This window comes from Alternaria arborescens (assembly GCF_004154835.1).
Source record: "Alternaria arborescens strain FERA 675 chromosome Unknown contig_27, whole genome shotgun sequence".
In the NCBI taxonomy this organism is placed as follows: Eukaryota; Fungi; Ascomycota; class Dothideomycetes; order Pleosporales; family Pleosporaceae; genus Alternaria; species Alternaria arborescens.
The window spans coordinates 16847-40755 of record NW_021167882.1 but is presented as its reverse complement, the minus strand read 5'-3'; the positions used below and the strand labels follow the sequence as shown (position 1 = coordinate 40755).

The 23909-nt window shown below is 51.9% G+C and overlaps 10 protein-coding genes across 10 annotated transcripts; 3 read left to right on the top strand and 7 right to left on the bottom strand.

Annotated features, from left to right (window-relative positions):
* Positions 1 to 557: 557 nt before the first annotated feature.
* On the bottom strand, positions 558 to 1240 carry AA0111_g9404 (hypothetical protein; the record flags this gene model as incomplete). Its single annotated transcript, XM_028655959.1, has 2 exons — positions 558 to 1156; positions 1222 to 1240. The coding sequence occupies 2 exons, from the start codon at positions 1238 to 1240 to the stop codon at positions 558 to 560; spliced, it is 618 nt and encodes a 205-aa protein (XP_028503009.1).
* A 226-nt stretch (positions 1241 to 1466) lies between these two features.
* AA0111_g9403 (putative 4-coumarate--CoA ligase 1) lies at positions 1467 to 3299 on the bottom strand (the record flags this gene model as incomplete). Its single annotated transcript, XM_028655958.1, has 4 exons — positions 1467 to 2395; positions 2448 to 3038; positions 3116 to 3182; positions 3249 to 3299. The coding sequence occupies 4 exons, from the start codon at positions 3297 to 3299 to the stop codon at positions 1467 to 1469; spliced, it is 1638 nt and encodes a 545-aa protein (XP_028503015.1).
* A 781-nt stretch (positions 3300 to 4080) lies between these two features.
* AA0111_g9402 (hypothetical protein) lies at positions 4081 to 4686 on the top strand (the record flags this gene model as incomplete). The annotated part of the gene is made up of 1 exon (XM_028655957.1): positions 4081 to 4686. One exon carries the CDS (start codon positions 4081 to 4083, stop codon positions 4684 to 4686), a length of 606 nt encoding a protein of 201 aa, XP_028503016.1.
* A 472-nt stretch (positions 4687 to 5158) lies between these two features.
* AA0111_g9401 (hypothetical protein) lies at positions 5159 to 5623 on the bottom strand (the record flags this gene model as incomplete). Its single annotated transcript, XM_028655956.1, has 3 exons — positions 5159 to 5215; positions 5266 to 5360; positions 5437 to 5623. The coding sequence occupies 3 exons, from the start codon at positions 5621 to 5623 to the stop codon at positions 5159 to 5161; spliced, it is 339 nt and encodes a 112-aa protein (XP_028503013.1).
* A 625-nt stretch (positions 5624 to 6248) lies between these two features.
* Positions 6249 to 7552, top strand: AA0111_g9400 (hypothetical protein; the record flags this gene model as incomplete). Its single annotated transcript, XM_028655955.1, has 2 exons — positions 6249 to 6339; positions 6399 to 7552. 2 exons carry the CDS (start codon positions 6249 to 6251, stop codon positions 7550 to 7552), a joined length of 1245 nt encoding a protein of 414 aa, XP_028502934.1.
* Positions 7553 to 8535: 983 nt separating this feature from the next.
* Positions 8536 to 10256, top strand: AA0111_g9399 (hypothetical protein; the record flags this gene model as incomplete). Its single annotated transcript, XM_028655952.1, has 3 exons — positions 8536 to 9737; positions 9794 to 9883; positions 10073 to 10256. The coding sequence occupies 3 exons, from the start codon at positions 8536 to 8538 to the stop codon at positions 10254 to 10256; spliced, it is 1476 nt and encodes a 491-aa protein (XP_028503004.1).
* A 950-nt stretch (positions 10257 to 11206) lies between these two features.
* Positions 11207 to 15150, bottom strand: AA0111_g9398 (Histone-lysine N-methyltransferase, H3 lysine-4 specific; the record flags this gene model as incomplete). Its single annotated transcript, XM_028655951.1, has 3 exons — positions 11207 to 11310; positions 11374 to 14473; positions 14545 to 15150. 3 exons carry the CDS (start codon positions 15148 to 15150, stop codon positions 11207 to 11209), a joined length of 3810 nt encoding a protein of 1269 aa, XP_028503005.1.
* Positions 15151 to 16095: 945 nt separating this feature from the next.
* Positions 16096 to 16861, bottom strand: AA0111_g9397 (hypothetical protein; the record flags this gene model as incomplete). The annotated part of the gene is made up of 3 exons (XM_028655950.1): positions 16096 to 16516; positions 16579 to 16744; positions 16819 to 16861. The coding sequence occupies 3 exons, from the start codon at positions 16859 to 16861 to the stop codon at positions 16096 to 16098; spliced, it is 630 nt and encodes a 209-aa protein (XP_028503002.1).
* A 471-nt stretch (positions 16862 to 17332) lies between these two features.
* AA0111_g9396 (Glutamine--fructose-6-phosphate aminotransferase [isomerizing]) lies at positions 17333 to 19635 on the bottom strand (the record flags this gene model as incomplete). Its single annotated transcript, XM_028655949.1, has 4 exons — positions 17333 to 19106; positions 19156 to 19387; positions 19487 to 19557; positions 19631 to 19635. 4 exons carry the CDS (start codon positions 19633 to 19635, stop codon positions 17333 to 17335), a joined length of 2082 nt encoding a protein of 693 aa, XP_028503003.1.
* Positions 19636 to 21586: 1951 nt separating this feature from the next.
* Positions 21587 to 23881, bottom strand: AA0111_g9395 (Vacuolar amino acid transporter 3; the record flags this gene model as incomplete). Its single annotated transcript, XM_028655948.1, has 2 exons — positions 21587 to 21754; positions 21803 to 23881. 2 exons carry the CDS (start codon positions 23879 to 23881, stop codon positions 21587 to 21589), a joined length of 2247 nt encoding a protein of 748 aa, XP_028503000.1.
* Between the last annotated feature and the right edge of the window lie 28 nt (positions 23882 to 23909).

Below are 23909 nucleotides of genomic sequence, written 5' to 3'. Positions count from 1 at the left end.
TTGTCGATGAGTTCAGAGTCGCAGATTTGAAAGGGTAATTTTGGCTCGGCTGTGCGGTGTTGCCAAGATGGCGCTAGCTGTAAGCAGGCACGTGCCTTCCTCGATGAATCTGGCCGCGAACATCATTAGCATGCGTCTCAAACTTTTCAAGCATTGGAATGAATATATTGCGCATCAGCTTTCTGGACGCGCTCCTTGAACATTTCTGTTATTTTCGGTATGTGAGAGCGCTTGCAAGAACAGAACTGCCTTGGTCGGGACCTTTGTAACGTTTGGACGAACATAATCAATGCAAATCGTTCATATTTGCAGCCTATTTTCCCAAGCGGAAATCAAAGCAGGAACCAGAAGCCAAATCTCTATCCTCATTTGCCCGGCTGAAGCCAACTGAGACGTATCAATCGCTGGGTAACTCCAAGGTTAAGGTCAAGGAGCCCAATAGGTAACAAACGTCTTTCACACTCAGTCTAGCGCTCCGAAAGGCATCTGCACACCCTCAGGGCTCTTCTCGACGTCATCAAGCCTCATCCTCGAGCTTGATCTCACCAGTGGTAATACTAGACCTTTTCTTTAAGCTTTTTCTCTACAATAAAAGTGCCGTACAGGGATAAGCACCCATCTGCATCGAATCCACACCCGATTTCTCTATGCCTTACAGAATGAAGCTCAATGAATTCCGGATTCAGTAAGCCGCTCTCCGTCTCTAGCTCCACGAACGTCCTTTTTTCGAGCTTGTCCCTTGAAGCATCAGTGAGAATCTCTAATAGTCTGATGTTGGCCATTCCCAGATCGAAGATGTTGTGCTGGACGATCGTGTTGGTGAAAGTAAGTGACTCCGAGCGGGTGCGCTCTCCTTTGACAATGTTATAAATCTGATGATGTTTGGGTGCCGTGCCAGCCTGGAGCGCGAACATGTGCGTGTAGCACGCGGTTTGGTAGGACTTCTGGAGGGCCTCACGCAGCTTTTGGGGGAATACATCGATATTGGAGTTCACCGTGACCGAGATCTGGAAGAGCATGTCTTCTTCTCGCTGAGCCGGCGACTTGGTTACCGGTATAAATGGCTTCTTGACAGCTCTCTCTTTATACGATTCGAGATCGATAACATCCGGTTTCCGCTTAATTGTCGCTCTCAGAGCTGGAGTGGCCCTTGGGGCTGCGATACTATTAGTTCGAACGTGTCCACAAACCTTGGTAGGTCCGTATTCAAACCCAACTTACTGCGTAAGTCTTTACTCATACTGCACATTGACAGTATCGCAGTAGCTATTGTTCGTGGGGGCTTGTGACAGGATCGATAGGTAGAGAGTTAGTTCTGTCAAGTCGTGCAATGTGCAGATGAGGTGGGAGGGAGACAGCAGAGGAATGGTAAAACAAAGTTGATAGTCATACGAATGGACAAGAATACATGTGGTAAGGGAACGGTGGTTCCTGATATACATTGTACGTTCCAAGGTAAAGGCGGTCTACAGCTTCGCCTTGGTCTTAGCGTCCTCCTCTTCTTGCGCCTTCACCTTGAGCATCCGTCTGAGGATCTTACCGCTTACAGATTTGGGAATCTCATCGACCCACCTCACTCCGCCGCGTAGTCTCTTGTGATGCGCGACCTTTGCGCTCAGCCAGTCTATGATCTCCTTTGCATCTTCATCGGTCTTGCCAAGCCCATCCTTGGGTACGATGTAGGCGCGCGGCAGCTCAGAGGCATCATCCTTCGAGTACACTCCAATCACAGCCACGTCGTTAATCTTGGGGTGCGAGACCAAGATACCCTCCAACTCCGCAGGTGGTACCTGGAATCCCTTGTACTTGATGAGTTCCTTCACGCGGTCGGTAATGAAGAAGTTTCCGTCCTTGTCTTGGTATCCAACGTCGCCTGTCTTGAAGTATCCATCTGCTGTCTTCGCATGCGCAGTTCCCTCAGGATTGTTCAGATAGCCCTTGAAGACGTTGGGGCCCTTGATCCACAATTCGCCAACCTCCCCAACTGCCATCTCTTTCTCCTCTGGAGACATGTATTTTGCTGTCTGGTAGGGCAGAAGTTTGCCTACTGATCCGATGGTCTTGTTCCAATCCTCCCATGGTTGAGTATGTGTTGTGGGGCTAGTTTCTGACAAACCGTATCCTTGCTTAACTGGAATCTTCAATCTATCATGGACTGCATCTACGAGCTCCCTAGTTAAAGGCGCTGCGCCAGAGTTCATCATCCTGATTGAGCTCAGGTCATAATTCGATACCAAAGGATGTTTGCTGAGGAGTAGAACGATCGGCGGTACTACGTAAGCAAATGTAATCTTGAGCTCTTGAATGAACTTGCAGAAGTCCTCCAGGTCAAACTTTGGCATTACAACAAGTTGAAGCCCAGAGTACAAGCTCTGGTGGATCAGGCAAGTCAGGCCTACACAGAGTTAGTTGGGGATAATCTAGACAAGATATAAACAAAACCTTACCGTAGATGTGGAAGAATGGCAGGAAAGCCAGAAGTTTATCACCTTCACCAGTTGGTCCGCCAGTTGGCTGCAGTTTACCAGCCTCCGCAGCTTTGATCATCATTGTGTTGGAGACGATGTTGCGATGGGTCAGCATTACACCCTTAGGATGACCTGTAGTTCCACTAGAGTACACCAAGAACGCCAGGTCTTCTGACGGGTTGGTGGCCTTTGTTCTTCGCCATCTCGATGTTCCAGCTGTGTTAACGATGCTAGTGAAATGCTTCACTTTGTAAGACGGATCTTTCTGATCACCCATTACGATCACGCGATCAAGAGGGATGCCAACTTGCTTCGCAGCCTCTTGCGCATTCTTGATGTAAGGAAGCTGGGTCACCAAAGCCTTCGCTCCGGAATCCTTGAGTTGGAACGCAAGTTCCTCAACAGTGTAGTTTGGGTTCGCTGGAGAGAGAATACCTCCTGCCCAGTGACAACCCCATGTTATTGCAGGTGTGTCGATACAGTTGGGTGTGTACAAGGCGAGGACGTCGCCTTTTTGCCACTCCCAGAGTGACTTCAGCCCTTTGCCAAACGTGATGGCCGTATCTCGAACTTGGGCATAGGTGTAAGAACGCTTGGTGTACGGGTCGAAGTAGATTACTATTACCGTTAGTGATTACTCATCTGACCGTAACATGTGAACATGCCTTTGTCATCGGCATATGGCTTGTCCTTCCTTTCGAAGAGAAACGCCCACTACGATTGGAGACAGACGTCAGCGCGAAATCAACCTATAAGCTTATCTCCGGGTACAAAACTTACGAGATCCACATCTGGAATTGGCAAGTCAGGGTACAGGCTCTTTGAAGGCATTTTAGCGGTTGATGATCGACGTGGTGATGGTAATTAATATCCGGCCAAGAGATCTTATGGAGAGAGCGGAGTGGAAGTAGAAGGATGCCAGAACAAGAAGACGGACATAACCAGGCGCGTTCTAACTGGCATTGGATTACCGAGGGCAGGCGCCGCGCATTGAGGCGGCTGGTGACGATAGGCGACCGGGGTAACTCCCCACAACTTGGGGAACCACGGCCGAGGTTCTTTCCGTTTGCGGCGTTAGCGGTGCGATAGCTGCAGGCGGCCTTCCGAGGTCAATGACATTGCGACACTGGCGATTCCTAACAATCTGGCCATATAGACCTTTTGGCATTCTCCATTCACGTCTCGGTTCCGCGACATTAGCCTACTGAAGATGACGAGCTGGGAAGAAGCTACTGCAGTGGAGAAACTCTCCTCTAACACGTACTCGTGCAACCTACAAGATGATTGGTGCATAGGAAGCGGTATGTCAGATCTGACCCCAGCATAGATAACATCATCCACGTAAACTAATGGCAACAGTTCCTAACGGTGGTTACGTTACCGGATGGTAGGCATCAGTGTGCTTGGTAACGGGGATGACACTAATCAGACTTGTACTCACAGCATACTGGAAGTAGTCAAAACACATTTCAATACAACTTTGGCAAAACAAAACCAACCACACACAATAACCCTCCATGTCGAGTTTCTGCGACGGACGCAAGCCGGACCTGCCACATACAAAGTCGAAGATGTGAAGCTCGGCCGACAAACGTCTGTCGTGCATGTAACCATGGAGCAAGACGGACGAACCGAAGTCGTCGCGTACGTCACAAACTCTAACATGGATACCGAAGCGGGCTTTACGCACGACACTGGATATCGGCCCTCACCACCCATTCCATCGGTAGACTTTTCGAAGCTAGAGAATGACGAAGACCCGAACTGGAGGTATCAAGCCGAAATGCCACACGCCGAGTTCAGAAAGGCAACGAAGAGAGTTCAGTTCTACTTCCCTCGAGAAGCTAAAAGCCCAGCGTATCTTGCCGATGAGGTAGTTTGCTTTTCCGATGGGGAAAACTTTACGAATTCATCTGTCGCGTTTGTCGCAGACATGTTCCCGTTGATGGTCGAGTCGTTCAAAGAAAAGGGCGAGGGGCCCTTCTGGTACCCGACGCTACTGCTGAACCTGGATGTTAAGAAGTCGCTGCCACCAGAAGGAGTCAAGTGGCTGCAAGTTAGGGTTGAGATGAAGAAGATGCAGAAAGGCAGGATGGACCTAGAGGTGTTTGTGCATGATCCTGCGGGCGACCTGGTGGCCTTGAGCCATCACGTGGGATTCGTGGTAGATGCGAGTAGGAACACGGCAGCAAGGAAGACGGGAAACCCTAAGATATAGAACTGGTGATTTCACGGGTATAGATACTGGCGTTCTGGTATTTTTTCTGCTTACTCAGACAATCCTCATATATAAACCTTATCTTGCCAGACGCATTTGCTGCATCGTCTTTGGTCATCATGTTGTTGTGTGACGTTGTGTAATTGTCAACATGATCGCACGCGAGCTCCCGTGTATACCTTCCCAAGAACGGCTTTTCGCGGAGCACTATCACGCAGCGATTAGCACTGAAATGTAAATGAGATCAGGACAGCATCGGATAAGTCTGGCATGTTTGATGGTGTGACATTTCGATTATTGTATGATGCCTCCAAGCGCTCGACTGGCAGCAATAAGGATTTTAAAATTTACAGGATGCAATTGTGCATCACTCATCTGCCAAACGCCAATGATGATATGCATCAGATGCCCGCTACCCCTTGGCTATAAATTGCCATGCTTTTGTGTGTTCGCTCAATCGATTCGGAGGTGCTTATTTGCCCTTGGGGTTGTTGTATTGCATTTCGTTGAATTTTCCCGGCCAGACAGGCTACCAGGTGTCAGCACAAATGCGATTCTTCAAACCAGTCGTCCACATACCTCGCTCTGTTGGTCGCTAATGTTCTTCTTGAAGTGCTCTGAGTCGGGACCCTTGCTTGGTCCATCGTGCCTTCCCTCGTTCGCTGTCGCAGAGCCTACAGATGAACGTTAGCAAACTCCGTTCTACGTACTTCTAGTTTTTCAAGTCTAGGGAGCTCATTGTACTCGTACCGCGCTGGCTGCCCCCGGCAGGTGTGTGTGTAGGGTGGCCTCCACCAGATGAGAAACGGTCCTCAATGTTCTGGACGCCCTGTGTCTTGTACGGGTTGGGGAACCAGTATTGGCGCATGAAGAGGTAGTAGCCGAAGCCGACGGCACCGCCAGCCATGAATATCTTGGGAACAGAGAGAGGTGACATGATTGCGCTGTGTGTATCTCGGGCGATTGAGGCTGTGGAAAGATAAAGTGGAGGATGAGAGGTAGAGTGAAAGTGTGGAAGTGGTTTGTGTCGTGCGAGGTGGAGTGACGCAACAAGTCGGGACTGTCAACGGAACCTGGCTTGTGGAGAAGAAGCAAGTAGTGCAATGAGTCTAGAGATCTGGGCGTTGTTTTCCCTTTGTAAGTCGGGTACCCAATGACACGCTGCGGAGAACTAACAGAGGAGCGTCACTTTGTCGTCGCGATGATCGCGTCATGGCCTTGTGCTTTAGGCAAAGCTCCCGCGGTCGTCGCACAAACCAAATACCCACCCGGCCAGGCACGATCGAGCTAGTTCGCTTGAGGCTGAAGCCCAGGCTGACGTAACGAAACGGCCGGTGTGGCTTGTGAAATTGCTCCTAGTCTGTTTTGGTGCCAGCAAGTCGGGGAAGTGGACACGATACCACCGCGATATCTGTTACCCCCTTGCGCCAACACGACCCAGGTTACTTGGGAAGAGAGGGATCGATTGGGGGCGTGACTTATACCGAGAAGCTTCATGATCATACGGCAAAGAACAGGCTGGGACACAGCAAACGTCACGGAATCCGCCGCGCATTCGAGAAATGGACGGTGACCCTGCCGTCGAGCCAGAAATCGATGGCTTCAGTCGCGTACTTCCTCTACCCTATCGCGTCGCGCTTATTATAGTCCTTGGTACGCAAATCTTCTCTCCACCAGTAATTGCTTTCTCCGGCTGACTAAAGAATGCATAGGCATATGGGCATGGGGCCTTAACCTCCAGTACCTCACCCTTATAAAGATAGATGTCCCAAGTCTAATCCGCTACCCGGGCCGTACCTCACCCCGCCACATACCGCACCACCTCTCCTGCTACCGCATCGCGACTTTTCTCTCCATCCCGCTCGCGCTCTCGCTGCTCCTATTCTGGACCCTTACACACGGCAGCCCAAAAGACATTGCGGGCTGGGAAATCCTGCCAAACCTATACCTTCTAGTACTGGTAGTCGGTTTTGTAGTGCCGCTGCCATTTGTTAGTCGCAATGGGCGGTCTCGCACACTGGCGACACTAAAGCGCATCTCTATTGGCGGCATCGCAGAAGCGCATGATGGCAAATTTGGGGACATATTGCTCGCTGATGCGTTGACGAGTTATGCCAAAGTGCTAGGAGACCTTTTCGTCTCGCTATGCATGTTCTTCTCGTCCTCGCACAGCTCAACAGGGCCTCCGAACAGGAGCTGCGGCGGGGCTTTCTGGGTTCCCTTCATCATCGCTATACCCTCGATGATCCGTCTCCGGCAATGTATCACCGAGTACTATCGTGTTCAGAAGGCGAACAAGCAAACTGGGCAGATTAGTCCAGCGACGGGATGGGGTGGCCAGCATCTGGCCAACGCACTGAAGTACTCGACCGCGTTCCCCGTCGTCATACTGAGCGCTCTGCAACGCTCGCCCGATCCTTCACGCTTTGGCGTTTCGGAAGCGACCCTGTTCCGTATGTGGCTTGTTGCTGTGGTGGTAAACTCGGGCTACTCGTTCTACTGGGATGTAGCCAAGGATTGGGACCTTACCCTCTTCTCCAATGCCCGTACTCGGGATAGTCCCGACTACCCATGGGGTTTAAGACGGCATCGCTGGTTCCATGCCAAAGAGTTCTACTATGCAGCCATTGTGGTGGATGCAATGCTGAGGTGTACATGGAGTTTGAAACTCAGCGTGCATTTGGACCATTTCAACGACTTAGAAGGGGGTATCTTTACGATGGAGGTTCTGGAGGTGTTGCGAAGATGGATATGGATCTTCTTCCGCGTGGAGACAGAATGGGTGAGGAATTATAGGGGCCCGGCGCCTGACGATATCCTACTAGGTGATGTTGGGGTTGGAAACAAATACGATGATAGCGATTAGGCTTCTCGTTGATTCAAATTCTAGACTGATCGCGTGCAACGAACGCATGTTTCAGTTTCGCTTTACCAATACATTCAACTCAGATGGCCTGTGGGAATGCTCGCGATGCAATTTGTAAGGATATCATGAGCGCTTCGTAAACCGGAAGGGCTCGACAAGAGTCTTACTGGTCGGTGACATTGGAGTTTTCCAGTCCTTTTCACTTCCCTCTCATGAACCCAACACATCGATATAGGCACCGGCAACTGCGACATGCGAAGCCTGGTCGTGTAACCCAGAAAATGCATACGTGCATCGTAATTGGATGGAATATTGCCAGACTATGCTGCTGCGCCTCTTGTCAGTAAGTCTGGACTGTCAGACGCTAAGCCAGGTCTCAATATTCAGCACCTGTTCACTACGTGATTGGTTGAAGATCATCTTTCTTGCTTACTCCGCACTAGTCGACGCAGCACGAAATGCATTCCTTCTTAGGACTAGCATGAATGGCACGCTTCGATCATCTATATTCTGGACTCCTACTCAACAAGCAACTACTTTCGTCTTCCTGGTACATTCGATTTCCTAAACAAGAAAAGATTTCGGCATCGCTAGGTTCATATTATTTGATAATACGTAGTCCTAAAGCCTGGCAGAGTAACTTGCGCTGTAAACTATTCAATGGTGTTTCGCGGCAAACCATCTAAAGCTTGCGAAAGATGCAGAGAGCGAAGACTACGGGTATGTTCGGGTTCACAATATAGATGCGACGTTAACTTTCCTAGTGCGACCAGCAACGGCCAAATTGCAGCTCTTGTGCTAGAGTAGGAACAGCATGTACCGGCTATCGCGACACAACCAACCTCCGGATTAGCGACCAAACCGACTCTGTACGGACAAAAGCCCTGGCAAATGTAAAGTCTTCTAAGAAGCAACCAAGTGCTGGCGAACCAAAGACAAAGCTCAAGCTCAAAGTTCGTCATCTTCCCCAGGATCTTCTTATCATGGGTCGAGATATGTTCTTCACATACTATGTCTCTGATTTCAGTCGGACATGGGACTTTTTGTACAAATACCTAGACTCTACTCAAGCGCCCAAGCATCTGGTCCTTAGCATTGAAGCAGTCAGTCTTGCCTTCCTGTCTCATCAAGTTTCCTCTCATACAGCGAAAGACCTCGGACGCAGAAAATACTGTGAGGCATTACGGAAGATTAACATTGCGCTGCAAGACCCTGTAGTAGCAAGGGCCACCTCGACGTTTGAAGGAGTGCTGTTACTGGATCTCTTCGAGAAAATCATGAAGTCGGCTTCGGAAATTAACACATCACGACACGCCCACATCGAAGGCGCACTCACACTAGTGAAATTGCGAGGCGTAGAGACGTTTAAGGAAGGCACGGAAATGCGAGCGTTGATGGGACTCTCTTTGAATTCGACTATATGCTCACTCAGTACCGGCCAACCAGTGGACGATGCCATACGGCAAATACGAGTACATGCAGCACATTTTGTGAATACCGACTACCCGAAGTGGAAGCTCAGTGGGTTGATGCTCGAAGTTACCGATCTAGCTGCGGCGATGCGAAAAGGATGTATGACAACGGAAGAAAGAATAGCCAAAAGTGCCTATTTTGATCGAGAGCTTGAGCTCATTGCACTTGAAGCAAACCCGGTTTGGACTTTTGAGCGCAAAAACTTGGGTATATCTGATGGAGTAAGACTGGTACCGAATGGATTCCCACCTATCTACGACGTCTATCCGGATCGCATGATTACACAGATGTGGAACGTCCTTCGCATAGCACGCATGCTTCTATGTGAGGAAATTATCGCGTCCTGCGCTGTAAGCTCTGACCCCGAAGCGTACGCCCAGGCTGAATGCTCAAGAATTGCCCTTTTGAACTTAGTCCAAGAAATTGTTGCATCAGTCCCACAAATGACAGACTGCGAATCGGTTGCAAAACATAAGCTGCCTAGTGGAAGCACAGGCAAGCAACACACACATAGCATGCCCCACATTCTGGATGTCTACATACTAATCTTCAGCCTATACGTCGTTGCATGGTCGAAAAGCTGTCCACAAGCTGCAGTTGAATGGAGTATCAAACAGCTACAGCACATCGCTGATCACTTCGTCATCAAAGAGGCTGCCGTCATCCTGGAAATATTAAAAAAGCAGAAGATGGAAGAACTGGTCAACCCATGGTACGTATGCATTCTTTTTATTCATTGACATTACATCCCACGGGATTCAAAGTCAGCAGCAGCAAAGAGGATCTTGGCCTGGCTATCCAAGATAGCACATTCATGAACAACCACAATGAAAGAGCTGCGCCAAACACACAGAAGGGGTGTGTTCCAAATTCATGACACGGCCCTATTGTTGAAAAGAACGCCTGTAATAGCAGGGCCTCCGGACCAAGTCTAGAAAGGATAGGATACACCGAAAGGCGCCTCCACTCTAGGCTCTAGATTTTGAATGTACCCAGCAACCCTTTGTCAACGAGCAATTAGTATGCAGGTACTAACAGTCAGTTTAGGTATAAGGTTTCTGGTCACATATCCAACGCCTCTGGACATCTATGGATGCAGTCTGCCCCTGGTCACGATACACTCCCTGAAGAATCAGAGTCAGTCTCCCACTCTCATTTGTCTCATCTTGTAGATCTGACCTACGCCACAGCCACCTCTTCAGCTCCGGTTCACATCCCAGGACCACTATAACTTCCCCCCTAATTGCTGGGTTACCTCCAGAATGGCATATCGGATCGTAACACATGACAATAAGACTGACATGTATGCACCGCCAGGCACGACTTCCCAGCTCCTAGTCTAAGCGATATGCACGGCCATCGATATAAGATCCGTGAGACCACGTTCATGTAAGCTGTCAGTCATACAATCGACATACAAGCATCTAACATGCTATCCCAAAGGCCGGTCCATCTTCTAGGTCCCCAAGATCCCCGGCTGTGCTACCAAGCTGCCGGTTTCGCAACAGGACCTTGGAGTAGTCTACTCGAAGCACCTTGCAACTCGCAGCTCAACTAAATATCATTATAATCAGCTAAATGCTAGATAGTAGAAGGACATAACGGACAGTACTGATACATCAAAGTGACGTTACACAAGAATGCTCATACAAACTAGTCTTCTCATTCTGTTCCATTGCGGACTGATTATAGCTAACGAGGTAAGGTAATGCAGCCCAAAAAAGTGCTCCCATACCAACCCATGGAGCACCATAATTTTGCCGCTATTCTACCTCTTGAGGCTCTTCTTCATGAAGATATTTAAATAGTACAAATGGTAATTTTGAAGTAGAAAAAAAAAGACTAACACCAGATACAATGCCAAGGACGTGACCGACGAAGCCATCGCCACCCGTTCTCTTGTGCGAATAAAATGATACACATGCGCTCCACTCGAAGTGCAAGCGGGGAGCACTAGAAGGATGTGAAGAGTAGCAGTACTGTAAAAACGCCATGCAATGCAGAGTTCGTTTCCGCCCTGGATCCAAATCGGTGGTAAGAGTTCACCTTTTCCCCCGCCAGTGTAGGTGTTGAAACAAAAAGAAGCAACAGGGCAGCGTTGTAAAAGTGTAATGTTGAAAAAGGCAGCGCAAAGGAGTGTGCGCTAAAAGCCGAGGCAGAGTTGAAGCCATGTAAAGGTCCCTAGTTGAGGAAGCCCTTGCAGCCGATTGAACCGCAAAGACAAGGAATACGATCAGTAGCGTCCATCTCACGCTCGAACTTGTAGTCGTAGGTGAGCTCTTCATCTGGAATCGTTGTTAGCAAATGTCTAATAACCTCCATTATTCAAGAGGAGAGGATGAACCTACCAGAGTTTATATCCCGCAACGCGTAAATGACGATACGCTTCGTGTTATCCACGCGAATAATCTTAGCTGTGCAATTCGGTGTGCAAGAATGATTGATGAATCTTGCAATGCCACCCATCTTGGTTGCATCAATAACGGTATCTTCGTCAATACGGAACAGATAACTTGATCCGACACCTTGCATGTCGTACTTGGCTTCCCTGAGATCGGCAACCCGCTGGCGAACCTTTTCGCCCACGTACTCAATAATCATGTCATTGACCGCGATAGGTTCTTGGGCGTAGAGACCCCAGTTATGGATGGCGGATCGGTCGAATTTGACGAGCTTCTTGCGCTTCTTGAGCTGATTGAAGCGGAGGGCATCGCCTTCCGCACCAGACAAGTTCTTGGAGATGTTGATATCGTTGACCATGCGGCGGTTGTTGGCGCGGTTGGCACGTGAGTTGGCGGTCGATGTCTTATTGGCGCTGGTCTGGAACTTGAAGCCTTCGACGGAGACGACGCTTCGCTCTTCTTGCTTAGCACGGCGCTGGCGCTCCTCGCGCTCCTTCTGGACGCGGATACGATGAGGTAGGTACTTGGACTTTTCAGATTCGCGAATCTTCTTGACGCCTTCCGTACGGGCCGAGCCAGTTGAGTTAGGAACGTAGTATCCCTCTATCTTCGTTTCGGTACGCGAGACACCCTCCTCACCGTTGCGGTTTAGATGCTTGATAGATTTTTGCTTCCATGCCCAAGACTGTGCATCTCCGATCTTCTCGGCGGTGATGGACTCCATGGCAGCCCTCAGGTGACGTAGATCCTCCTCGTCCTTGAGCATGTGTTGCCAACCATCAATGTCCATTACAACACTGAGGTCATCTTCAACAGTCTTACGAGGCACTCCAGAAGATACACCCCAGAGTACAGAAGAGGCTCGCCCGTCGTCTTCCGGTGTGGACTCCTCGACTGCGGCTTCTTCAACTGCCTCTTCGACCTTCTTCGCTTCAGGGACCTCCTCTTCAGCGGGCGCCTCGATTTCTGTGACTTCAACCTTCGCAGCCTTGGCCTCTTCTTCAAGTTGCTTTTTGGTCTTCTTCTTAGGCTTGGTCGTGGCCTTCTTCTTGAGTGACGTGAGAGTCTCTGGCAGCTCGGTAGTCTCAATAGGCTTGAGTGCTTCATCATCTTGGGTGATGATGACTTCAGGCTCAAGTTTGTCAACCGGGCTTGCTACCACGCCAAAGATTGCATCCGCCTCTTGCTCAATCTTCCGCAACCTTCTGAAGCCTTTGAGTGCCTTTTCTGCCTTCTTCCAGATAGGCGAAGAGCGGGGAAGGATCGCAAGCACTTGTTCCAGCTCTTTCTCCGCCATGTTTTCAGGATCTTTGTGAATACAATGGGCAAGCAAACTCCTGGCGTGTGAATCATCCATCTCCTCGTCACTGTCTTCACCCCATCCTGTTTCGAGACGGCGCCGTTTGGCACGATGAGCTCTCGACGACTCTTCAACCTCCTCTTCAACGTCAGTGGAAGGAGCGCGGCTGATCGGGCGGCTCTCTTGCTCTTCGGTACCCCGAGTTAGCTGGCTACGGCTCTCATCGTCCGACTCTTCGGGCTCGAACATCTCAATCATCTGGCGATGAAGGCCACGAGCCACACGAGGCTTGGGCGCAGAAGCTTTCCTCCGTTCGTCTGCGAATGCATTGACAACCTTCGGAGGCCTCTTTCCACGTCTAGTGCTGGGATCAAACGCACCCAGTCCCCTGCGTGCATTGCGACCACCAAGACCACCACTGCGGCCCTTGGGAGTACCTGCTCCAAAAGTGTCGAACCCTGGGGCGAGAAGGGCCGGTGGCCGCGCAATCTCTTCCTTCTGGGACGGAGCTGGGACGTTAAATTTGCGACGCTTCTCCACATGGAGCTCCGGATCCAGCAATTCAAGTATAGTGGGCGCCGCTAGTTTCGTCTTGATATCCCCAAGGAGCTTCTCTTGGAGCTCCTGCTTCAGAACATCCAAAGCGGCTCGTACAGGATCCAGCGAGTCTGCCCTCTGCTTCTTTTCCCACTCGAGGTCCTCCGCTTCTTCCTGTTCTATTCGCTCTTCGATGGCCTTTCGCTTCTTGTCTGCCACTACGCGCTCTGGGCTTGGACTACGCTCATAGTTAGGATCTCCATACTGATTGCACTCCATATTCATAACATATGTGAATAGCGCTTGCATGTGGCATTCTTTATAGCACCGAACAGCCTCGTCTTCACCACGCTTCGATTCTTCGAAGGTTACATAGTAACCCGTTTGATCGCATCGCACCGCAGCCCACCGAAAGTTCTTCAATCGCTTCTTAAGATGATCAACAGTCGTGCTAAGGACAGGTACGTATGCGTGTGCGATGAAGATGTAAGGTTTCCGTTTCAGTGTGGGCTTGACCGGTTCGCGTTCGATGAGGTAGGAAAGCGCGGCCTTCCTTGATAGAGGTTCTCGAGGTATCGGTATTGGTGGGCGCGCGCCCTTTCCAGATGGACCTTTGGGAACATTGGCTGGGAGGTCGAAGGTTCCTGGTGCAGTCGGTGTCGCTACACTAACAGCCTTCGCAGCATACTTGGCGCGCTGCTTCTCCTCCTCTTTACGGGTTTGCTGTACCGCCATATCCACAAGTTTCTGGCATCTCCGGCCCTCGCGATCAGATTTTACCCTGATCGTGTGTTGCGCAATGCGCTGGTTCGTGCCTTCTCGTTCGGCCCGCTTTGCTGAGGTGGTCGCTTTCATGCCCGGTACACCGCGCGCAGGCGGGGTATCGCGAAACTTGACTAGACATATTCCAAGTGGGCTGCCGTTATCAGGATGTACTTGGTTGCGAAGAGTCTCCACTTCACCGTATGTGGAGAAGAATCCACGCAGTTGCGCGTCAGGCGTCAAAGGATCGAATCCCGTTACAACCACTTGAGTCGCGGGCCCTGGACCGCATGATATGCGTTGGTCGAAGGAGTATGGCTTAGCGACATACGGCGCTATCCTGAGTTTCGATTTCGGAGCCCCTACGAAAGAAGTCTTGATGACATAGTGGCCAGTGGTGTAGCCAGCAATAGCCAGGCGTGGGTCGGGAGGAGGAGATGGGTCGCCCTGTAACACAAGTTAAGTTAGCCTTAGCGTCACAGGGCGACCACATCTATGTATGTATAACCATCACGTACCTTGTCCAGTATTGTGGTGTATTTCGCCGTTCCTTTTGCTCTCGCCCGTTTATCGAGTTTGGGATCAAGCTGCGCATCGTAGGTGGAGCGTTGGCCCAGCACGCCGTCGGCTGGGAAGACGGATATGCGCGTCTCGGGCGGCGTATTTATTGGTGTGATAGTATCGGCGACATTATTGGACGCACTCGATGGCGCCGCGTGTGTAGAGGATGAGGTCGTGTGCATCGTCTCATGTGAGAGCTTGGAAGAGCGTGGACTAGGCAGCTTGCCAGGCGGAGACGAGTCTGAGCTGGTCAAGGGTGTGAGGGCGTGTAGAGAAATATTTTGACCAGAACGCGACATGGTGGGAGGCGCGGAGAAAGTGGACGAGGCGGGAGTGGGAGCAGAAGAGTCCGAGTCAACGTCGTCTAGCAGGTCGCTAGGGCGGCGCGCATCGTTGTTGGGTGAATCCGAGTTGTTCCTGAGCCCAATCCTGCGCGTTTCACCACCTGCCCGTGTCGCTGGACCAGCCGAAGCTGAGTGCAAGGCGGCAGACGAATCAGAGCGACGTGAAGCTTCTCGCCGTAGAGACCTCTCTTCTCTGTCGCCGCGTCTTCTGCCTGACATGGACTTGATATCACAGCCCAGTCTCTGATGGCTGCGCTGCAAAAGCGCACCTCAAGATCGATCGAGCTTATTACTAGCACGTATATCTTCCTTCCATCACTGTGTATGTGTGTATGTGTCCGTAGTAGCAGGCGGGTTGGTAGTGGCGCTGCGCGTTGCTGTACTCGATGCAGCTGCAAGCCAGGAACAGGATATATGGACAACGCGCACCCACGCGGTGAGGACGTGTCGGAAAGCCCGGGGAAAGGTGGCAAAGGAGAAGAAAGAGAAGAGGAGGACAGGACGAGATGGGCGATGTCGTAGAAAGCGCCCTGCTCGCACAGATGGAGGTGGTGTTGAGTGAGGGCTGTCGTTCAGGAATCTGAGGTTCCAAGGTGAGGCACTGCGCATCCTGGCCTAGCGTCTTTTCGCGGGAAAAGGAGAGTGCTTCTCTCTCACTCATCCGCCAACCATCCTTCTGACACTCAACAATCTTCTTGCAATGCGCCCACTAAGATTGCCCAATGTGGTCGCATAATCTCCTGCAACACCTCCTGCATACAAATGCCGCCTCGAGGTTGACTCTCGCACGCGCGCACCCAGCTTGGTCCATACCGCATCCCGCATAGTCTTCCAGCCCCAGCGTCATCGCGATCGCCTTGCCTGCCACGCATCCACGCTAGCCTACTATAGTGGTATAAAGACCGGCATGGTGCAGACACGAGTAGACAGCAGCATACGATGAAGCATACATGGAGAAATAGCACAAGGAAAGCAGTCATCACCTCCTTGCATGAACGCTGGTGGATTGTAGAAAGAGTGTGCGTGATGCCCAAGCCCATCCCATAGCCCTGGGATTCGCTTTTTGAGCATAAATCCTTTCTGCGACAACTATACACGTTCCTAGACCTCATTTCAGTAATGGGCCGAATACATTTACATCTCGTGTCTTCGCAATAAGCCATCCTAGTCCACGAACTTGCCATCAACCCACCCCCGTCTCTTGACTCCCAACTCCACCGCCGCACTCCCCCAATCCTCGCCATGGTTGTGTCCGCTCTTGCCATCCTGACCACCAATGCCTGCGCGCATAAGTCCTTGCTCATCGCTCAACAACGTCAGCAGCCCGAAGATTACAGGTACGTTGTTGTCGAGTTGCAAGCGCATGAGTCCATGGCTCACAGCCTCTGAAATGTACTCAAAGTGCATCGTCTCTCCTTTGATCAGCACACCAATGGCGATTATCGCATCAAAGGGCGAGTTGGACGTCTTGGATTGTGAGGCTTGTCCGGTGAGGGCTGTGAGGTCAGAGGCCGAGCCCAGGAGGTCTGCTGCTGCGCCTACGACGCCTGTGGAAGAGGACTGGATTTGCGAGGCCGAGTATAATCTGCAGAGGTTGTTTTAGCTCTTGTATCTTCTTGCTTGGAGCTCTCGAGTGGTTAGGCGTACTGCTTAACAGCGTAGGGTAGCTCGTAGCTCCCAGGCACGCTCTGTGTGACTATGTTCTCATCCTTGACTCCGGCCTCCTTGAGCTTCCTCTTTGTTCCCTCAAGCAGCGCATCGATAATCTTGGTGTTCCAGCGTGCGTGGACGATGCCGATGCGAAGCCCAGAGCCTTTGTAGCTTGTGTCAGTCACTCTGTTGGCTGTGGTGGGGGCGGGGTTAATGGGAGCTCGCTTGCTTACATACCATCGTACGTCTTGGGGGCGCCGGGGCCTTTGATGCCTGACATGTTGCCGATCGGTATGTGAAGATGTGTAGTTGTGATTTGAAAGGTGCGATGGGAGGGTGGAGTAGGTGTGATCAAGGTAGTGCGGGTATCGTGGGTGAGTGGGCTGAAGAATGCAGGAACAAGACGCTGAGCACACCACTTTGGGAGCCGCCCCGCAACCGAAAGGCAGGGATCCCGCATCGTGCAATGGTGTCATCGGGAGCAGGGGTAAGCTATCGCGAAACACCGCGCGTTGATTGCAATTTCACCATGACACGCTCACGACTCAAGACATGGATGATAGTTGAAGAGATTTTGTTCATTCAATCAGACTAGCTATCAGAGCGCGCAAATCGCATCGCTCCATGTTCTAGATATCGTAAAAGTTCCCGTGCCATACACATAAGCTACATCCAAGAGCTTTCATTCGCAAATCAAACCCAGATCAGACCCAGCTTCTCTTTCCCAGAGAACGCCAAATCTATAATACATCTACTCGACAGTGACCGACTTGGCCAGGTTACGGGGCATGTCAACGTTGACACCCTCGGCAACGGCCATCCAGTAGGACATGAGTTGCAGAGGAACGACGTTGATGAGACCCTGGAGAACGTCGACGTTCTTGGGCACCTCAATCTTGTCCGTCTTGTCGGTGGGGAACTCGGGGTCGTCCTCGTTGCAGATGATGATTGGTCGTCCGCTACGGGCAATGACCTGTTGGTAGGCGTTGAGCGACTTGGCGAAGATGTCGTCACGGGTAAGGATCATGACAATAGGAAGGTTCTCGTCAACCAGAGCCAAGACACCGTGCTTGAGCTCACCGGACATGACAGCCTCGCAGTGGAGGTACGAGATTTCCTTGATCTTGAGAGCACCCTCGAGCGCGGTGGCGTGCTGGGAGCCACGACCAAGGAGCAACAGAGACTTCTGGTTCTTGAACCTCTCGCAGAGCTTCTTGATGGGCTGGTCGAGCTTGAGCACCTCCTTGAACTGGTCTGAGATCTTGGTGAGACCCTCGATGATCTCCTCCCGCCTCTTCTGCTTGGATGCACGGTCCTCGGAAAGAGAGAGCGCGAACATGACCATGCAGACGAATTGCGAGGTGTAGGCCTTGGTGGAGGCGACACCGATCTCAGGACCGGCGTTGATGTGAACACCGCAGTGGGTGAGGAGAGAGATGGAAGAACCGACAGTGTTGACGATACCAACAGTCAGAGCACCACGCTCCAAGCAGTAGCGGAGAGCACCGAGGGAGTCGGCAGTCTCACCGGATTGCGAAACGAACACGCAGGTGTCGTCACGGAAGACTGGTGCTTGACGGTCAAGGAAGTCGGAGGCCAGCTCGACGGCAATGGGGATCTCGGTAAGCTCCTCGAAGATACCACGGACAGCCATGCACGAGTGGTAGGAAGTACCACAAGCGACGAAGATGATTCTCCTGCATCGGCGGATGGTAGAGAGGTATTGGCGGAGACCACCAAGAGTGACGGTCTTGTTGACGGCATCGAGACGACCACGCATAGCGTTGACGACGGACTCTGGCTGCTCGAAAATCTCCTTCTGCATGAAGTGGTCGAAGCGGCCCTTCATGATCTCTTGGAGCTGAATCTCAAGAGTCTGGATGGTACGGACGTTGGACGAGCCGTCATCCTTGTGCAGACGGTGAATGTTCAGCGAACCCTCGTGGATGTGTGCAATGTCGTCGTCCTCGAGGTACAGAACCTTCTTGGTGTGCTCGACGATGGAGGAGGGGTCGGAGGAGAGGAAGAACTCGGTGGGCATCGGAACGCCGTCGTCGGAGAGGAAAGCGCGAGATTGCGAGCGGTGGAGGAGCGACTTGTCAGGGGGAGCAAGGAGGGTGTTGCCCTTCTTCAGAGCAACGTTGTGTGAAGCACTCTCAGCGGGGAGAGCAGCACCCTCGTCGTTGTACTCGACGTCGACGAAGTCAACCTTCATCTTCTTCTGTGTTCGGACACCGATGACGAGGGGAGAACCCTTGCGGGCAGCAACAACCTCATGGGGGTAGTGGACGGACTTCAGGAGAAGACCGAAAGCACCCTGGAGCTCCTTGATGACGGCCTTGACGAGCGAGGGGAAGCTCAGGTCGGGGTGCTCGCTGTAGATGTACTTTGTGAGCTTGGCAATGGCCTCGGTGTCAGTCTCAGTCTCGAACTTGAAGCCCTTGCTCTCGAGCAGGGTCTTGAGCTCCTTGTAGTTTGTGATGATTCCATTGTGGACGACAGAGAACTCCCAGTTGGGGTCGGACCTGCGGTTGTCAGCATTCAAGCCAACGACAGAAGGTAGATATGACATACCTGTGGGGATGGCAGTTGACACGCGAGGGGGGACCGTGGGTGGCCCATCGGGTGTGGGCAATACCGGCGTGGCTGTCAAAGACCTTGTTGAGGTCGAAGTTCTGCTCCTCGACGAGCTTCTTCAGCGACGCGACCTTGCCGACCTCCTTGACTGCGTAGACCTCGTTCTTCTTGTCACCGTCAATGGCAAGACCGGCCGAGTCGTAACCGCGGTACTCTAGACGTTGCAGACCTGGCGAGGAGACGTGTTAGTGATCGCCGTTCAGCCCCACCAAACCACTTCCGATTCCGTGGAACGCGCGTCTGGGGAAGGGATTGCTCGAGAGCTTACCATTGATGAGTGTGTCGAGAATGTACTTCCTGTCCTTCTCCACCAGGTAGTTGATGTAACCGAAGATACCGCTGTAAACACAGTCGTCAGCTTGAGCTCCCCGTAGCTTCGACAGCTTCCCATGGTGGGGCGGCGGGGACTTACCACATGGCGACGAAACGAAAGTTAGGGTCCTAAATATGAATGGAAGCGATTGTAAGGCAGTCGGTGTCAATTGGTGGACGGGAGAAGGTATGGGTGCGAGGGGAAGCAGACAGGTGTGTGAGCAGAGAAAGAGCGGTGGTGTGTTTGACTTATATCTTCCAGAGCCAAGCACTGAGCATGCCCCAGCGACGCCCTTCTCCACTCGACCTTGTCTAGCCTCGCCAATGCAGCGTATCGCAGTCATCTGTGACGCCGCTCTACCACCCTTGAATCTGCCTGCTTGTCGTCCCTGCGACTCGCGACTACGGCCTTTTCGTCGACACGCCCATGCATCCCACTGCCCGTCCCTCGTCGTCCCCTATTTCGTCATGTTTCTCGGAATCATCCTTGTCCATCGGCTTCCGCGATGAATGCAGCCAGTAGTCTCCGTTGCTGTTCCTGACCTGATCGCCCGCTATACATCGTTTCTCAGGGACCAAGAGGCGCAGCACCTCCAAAATAGCAACGCTAGACCCGTTCCTATACTATTTTCATGTCAAGATGCCAGAATCTTTCTCCTCTCAATGCTACAGTACGGCCACTATGCCTCTCGTGTCCTGACGGGCGCCGCCATCGCCGTACCGGAGGCGTTCAGGTGTCCTAATGATTATGCTTATGGATTTGTTGCTAATTCTGCTCTCATCATTCAATACCACGGATTCGCTACGTCAGCGCGGGTACGGCTCTCAATTTGGAATTATCGCCGTGCGTCACTACTTGACGTCTGTAAACTCTGTTTGAGGATCTTCTGCCACAGGGTCGGCAGCAGCAGCTTGAAGAAAACCGACAAGGCAAAACAAAATATGGGATATGGGTGGAACCCAGTCGCTAGCTGCACCATCCGTCCCACTAACGGCGGAACTTTACCCGCAATGTGCTCCCCACCGTGTAATGTGTCTCAATCAGACGGTGAGAAGCAACATGCCGTCTGGCTTCGCAAGTCTGCATCTCACGCAAGAGCGGCAGCAATGCACACCTCGAAGGAGCCAGAGAACGCTTCTGAGCTGCCGTGGCTGACGCTGCGAACGAATCACACACTGTAATCACAAACGTGTAGGATCAAGCTGAGACTTCGGGGCGTGTACACTTGCTCAACTGGAATGGCGGGGAGTGGAACAACGGTGAGCACCTTGTGGCTGCTACGCGCTTGTTCCGCTCTGGCAAAAGCTTATTCTACCTACCTGCATGTGTGAGCTCAGCTATAGGAAAGCGTGCCGACGACAACGCTTTGCCTGCGTCCGTTGGGAACGTCTGGATGCCTTAGCAGTTCGATTCTCTTGACCGCCTCCAAATTGCCATCCATCCCACAACAGACGGCATCTGAAACCCCACCACCACAAGTGGCGTATACGAGCATCAGCCGCACATGCACGCCTTGACACCAGTTATGCCGTTGCATTTGTGCCGATTCCTGATTCCGGTGTTTCCGCGCCCTGCATGTACATCTCTCGTATCCTACTCGCCAAATATTTTGCGCGAGTATTGAATCGCCTCGTATCTGAGCCCTAGTCCCCAGCTAGGTATCCGCTGCATCTTCGGAGAAATATTGACACTATTCGCCCTACGCCGTTTCAGATGCTATCCGCCGTATTGATGCCAGACGGATGCATACAACACGATAACACAGCACATGTCATGTACTCACAACTATGTCACGCTGCAGCTGAGGTCGAAAAGCAAAGAAGAGACTAGTCTGGTTCTACATTGATACAACGGATAGACCTGAGCCTCGTCGCTTCTATTCATCCGGGTATGCGCGTGTGATAGATCGCTTTCCAAGTACACCCTAAACCCCAGCCTGCGTAGCGCCACTTCTATGACGAGGTACACCCAAAGATTGATGCTTATGTACATCGCTAAAATGCTATATGGAATGCGAAACAAGAGACGAGTCAATTTGCGAGTAGGAGACATCGACTACCGACCGTCGCAGTAGCCAGGCGCTTTAGGACCACCACCGTGGATCCAGCTTTGGATAGTGAGAGTTGTTGTATACACCATGCCAACTGCACCGATAATGCAGAGTGTTACGTCCAGCACACGTGCAGTTGTTGTTCGTGCGACAGCACGGTAGTGAAGCAAAGGCTGAATTTCGTTAGCAGTGAGTTGACAAGAAGCGGGGGAGGTTCTTACAGGATAGATGAAGACCAGCGGAATGCAGGCAAAGCTGCCTACTAAACTGACAAACTTGTCCAGATCGCCCGCACCGGCCCAGGCAAGACAGGCGCACACCAAGACCACGAAGAAGCGGAAGAAGTTTTTCTTCCACTTGACGTACGGATTGTACTTACCTGTCCTGCTAAACAGCTGCTGGCTAGTGATCTCGATTGCAGGGTAGATCTGCAGCGGAGTGGATAGCAAGATGGCGAGTGAGTAAATGAACTGGACACCATTGACGAATTTGTTATCCTGAGGCATGTTGAGAAGTACCACAGTCTTGGTTTTGGATCCAAACGCCGCGTAGGACAGGGCACCAGCACTGAGGAAGATGACAGTGATGATGATCATGACACCTCCCAAGACCTTAGGGAACTTCTTTGGATCCTTCATGCCCGTCTGGATGGGGATGATAAGACCAATACCTTCGAAAGTGAAGATGGCAGTGCCAATGAAGAGAGTCCAATCCTTGGCGTTGAAATTGACGATATCGGAAATGCCGCCCTGGTCGACGATGGTGAAGAGGTCATAGTAGTACAGATATACAAGACCCATGAGAATGAAGAGATCTGCTACCAATGCGAGCTTCTGAATGTTGTTGATGTTGCGATAGAGCGACAACGGCAAGAAGATGACCATCTGCATCATAATCATGTACTTGATGTCGATGAAAGTCTTGCAGTTGGACACTGCGAGAACAAAAGCTTGCAGATTCTCAGAAACGAAGACAATGTAGGCGGATGAGAAGCCTATTTGCGAGACGACAAGAGAGGAGTTGATCATGTTGCGCATCCAGTTTCCATAGAGATGGAAGCCCATGTCACCGAATGAGTGCTCCACCACGAGGCGGGTGGAAACCAGCAAGACGAAGCAGGCATAGGAGAGTCCTGCCACAGCAAGAAGGACCAGGTTCGAAAAAGCCATACCACCGTTGAGGAAGGCTCTAGGAAGGAATAAGACACCCGTGCCAACGAAGGATTTGAGGAGCAGCATGGCCGCACCTGTAGGGCTGCCGGTGCCTGTCTTCTTCGCCTTGCGCTTCCTCCGTTTTCCAGGAGTGAGCAGTGCGCTCGACTCGCCATACTCGCGGTCTTCATCCTCGCTTTGTGCACCGGAATCGAGTGCATCAGAGGAGAAGTATTCGTCTGGGCCCAGGACCTCATCGTCTTCCTCAAGAGACTCACCAGCGAAGTGGCCGTACAGAGTCAGAAACTCGAGGAAATTGCTCGTAAAGACTTGAGGCGGCTGGCGCGGCTGGCGAACTGTTCCGTATCCAGATGGGCCCGGACCAGGCGAGGGACTATCGGCCGCCCGACGCAGGTAGTTTCGTCTGAAGCCGCCTGGCTGCCTGATGGAATCAATGTCTAGTGCTTCGTCCTCAGGCCTGCGCCGAGATCCATGAAAGCTCTTGCTACGCTGCAACTTTCCCTGTTCTTCAGCTTGTTGCTGCTCACTCCATCTGTAAATCTGCCGCGTGATGTCACCTCCTTGAAGCTGCAAACTCGAGAACTGCTCTTCGTCTTCTTCGGGCCTCATTCCGGTTGACTGGGCGTCATCCTCGCCTATGTGTCCGCGATTTGATCTGCTTGGTGAGGCATAGTGACCTACCAGATGTCGGCGCACGATCTCGGCATCTTCATAAGGTACTGGAGAACGACCTCGGCCATCAAAGGAACCGTAATCACTAGGTGGGACACGAGGAGGCGCCTCTTGGGCGGGTGAGAGCGGGCGGATTGGAGGTGGGCCGAATCGTGGGGGTGAATTGCCCAGAGACTCTTTCAAAGCCGAAGAGAGGTTTGACTCGGATGGGCCGGGCAGCGACGATTGTGGATCTGCGCGTCCGGGCAGAGGAGTCTGTATCGACGACGAGTTGGCTGTTTGGGAAGGTGTGGGTATTTGGCGTACGGCAGGTGTACCGCTGGGTAGGGAAGGAATGGGCGAGCCCAGTCGCGCGATAGAGCCTGCGCGAACAGATTGTGACGGAGAGCTTCCTCCAGAATCTCGCGACGACGGCACCGCCTGTGGATTCGTGGATGCCGAACGCTCACCCGGCATGTTGGGCTGCGTGTGCTGTTGAGCTCTG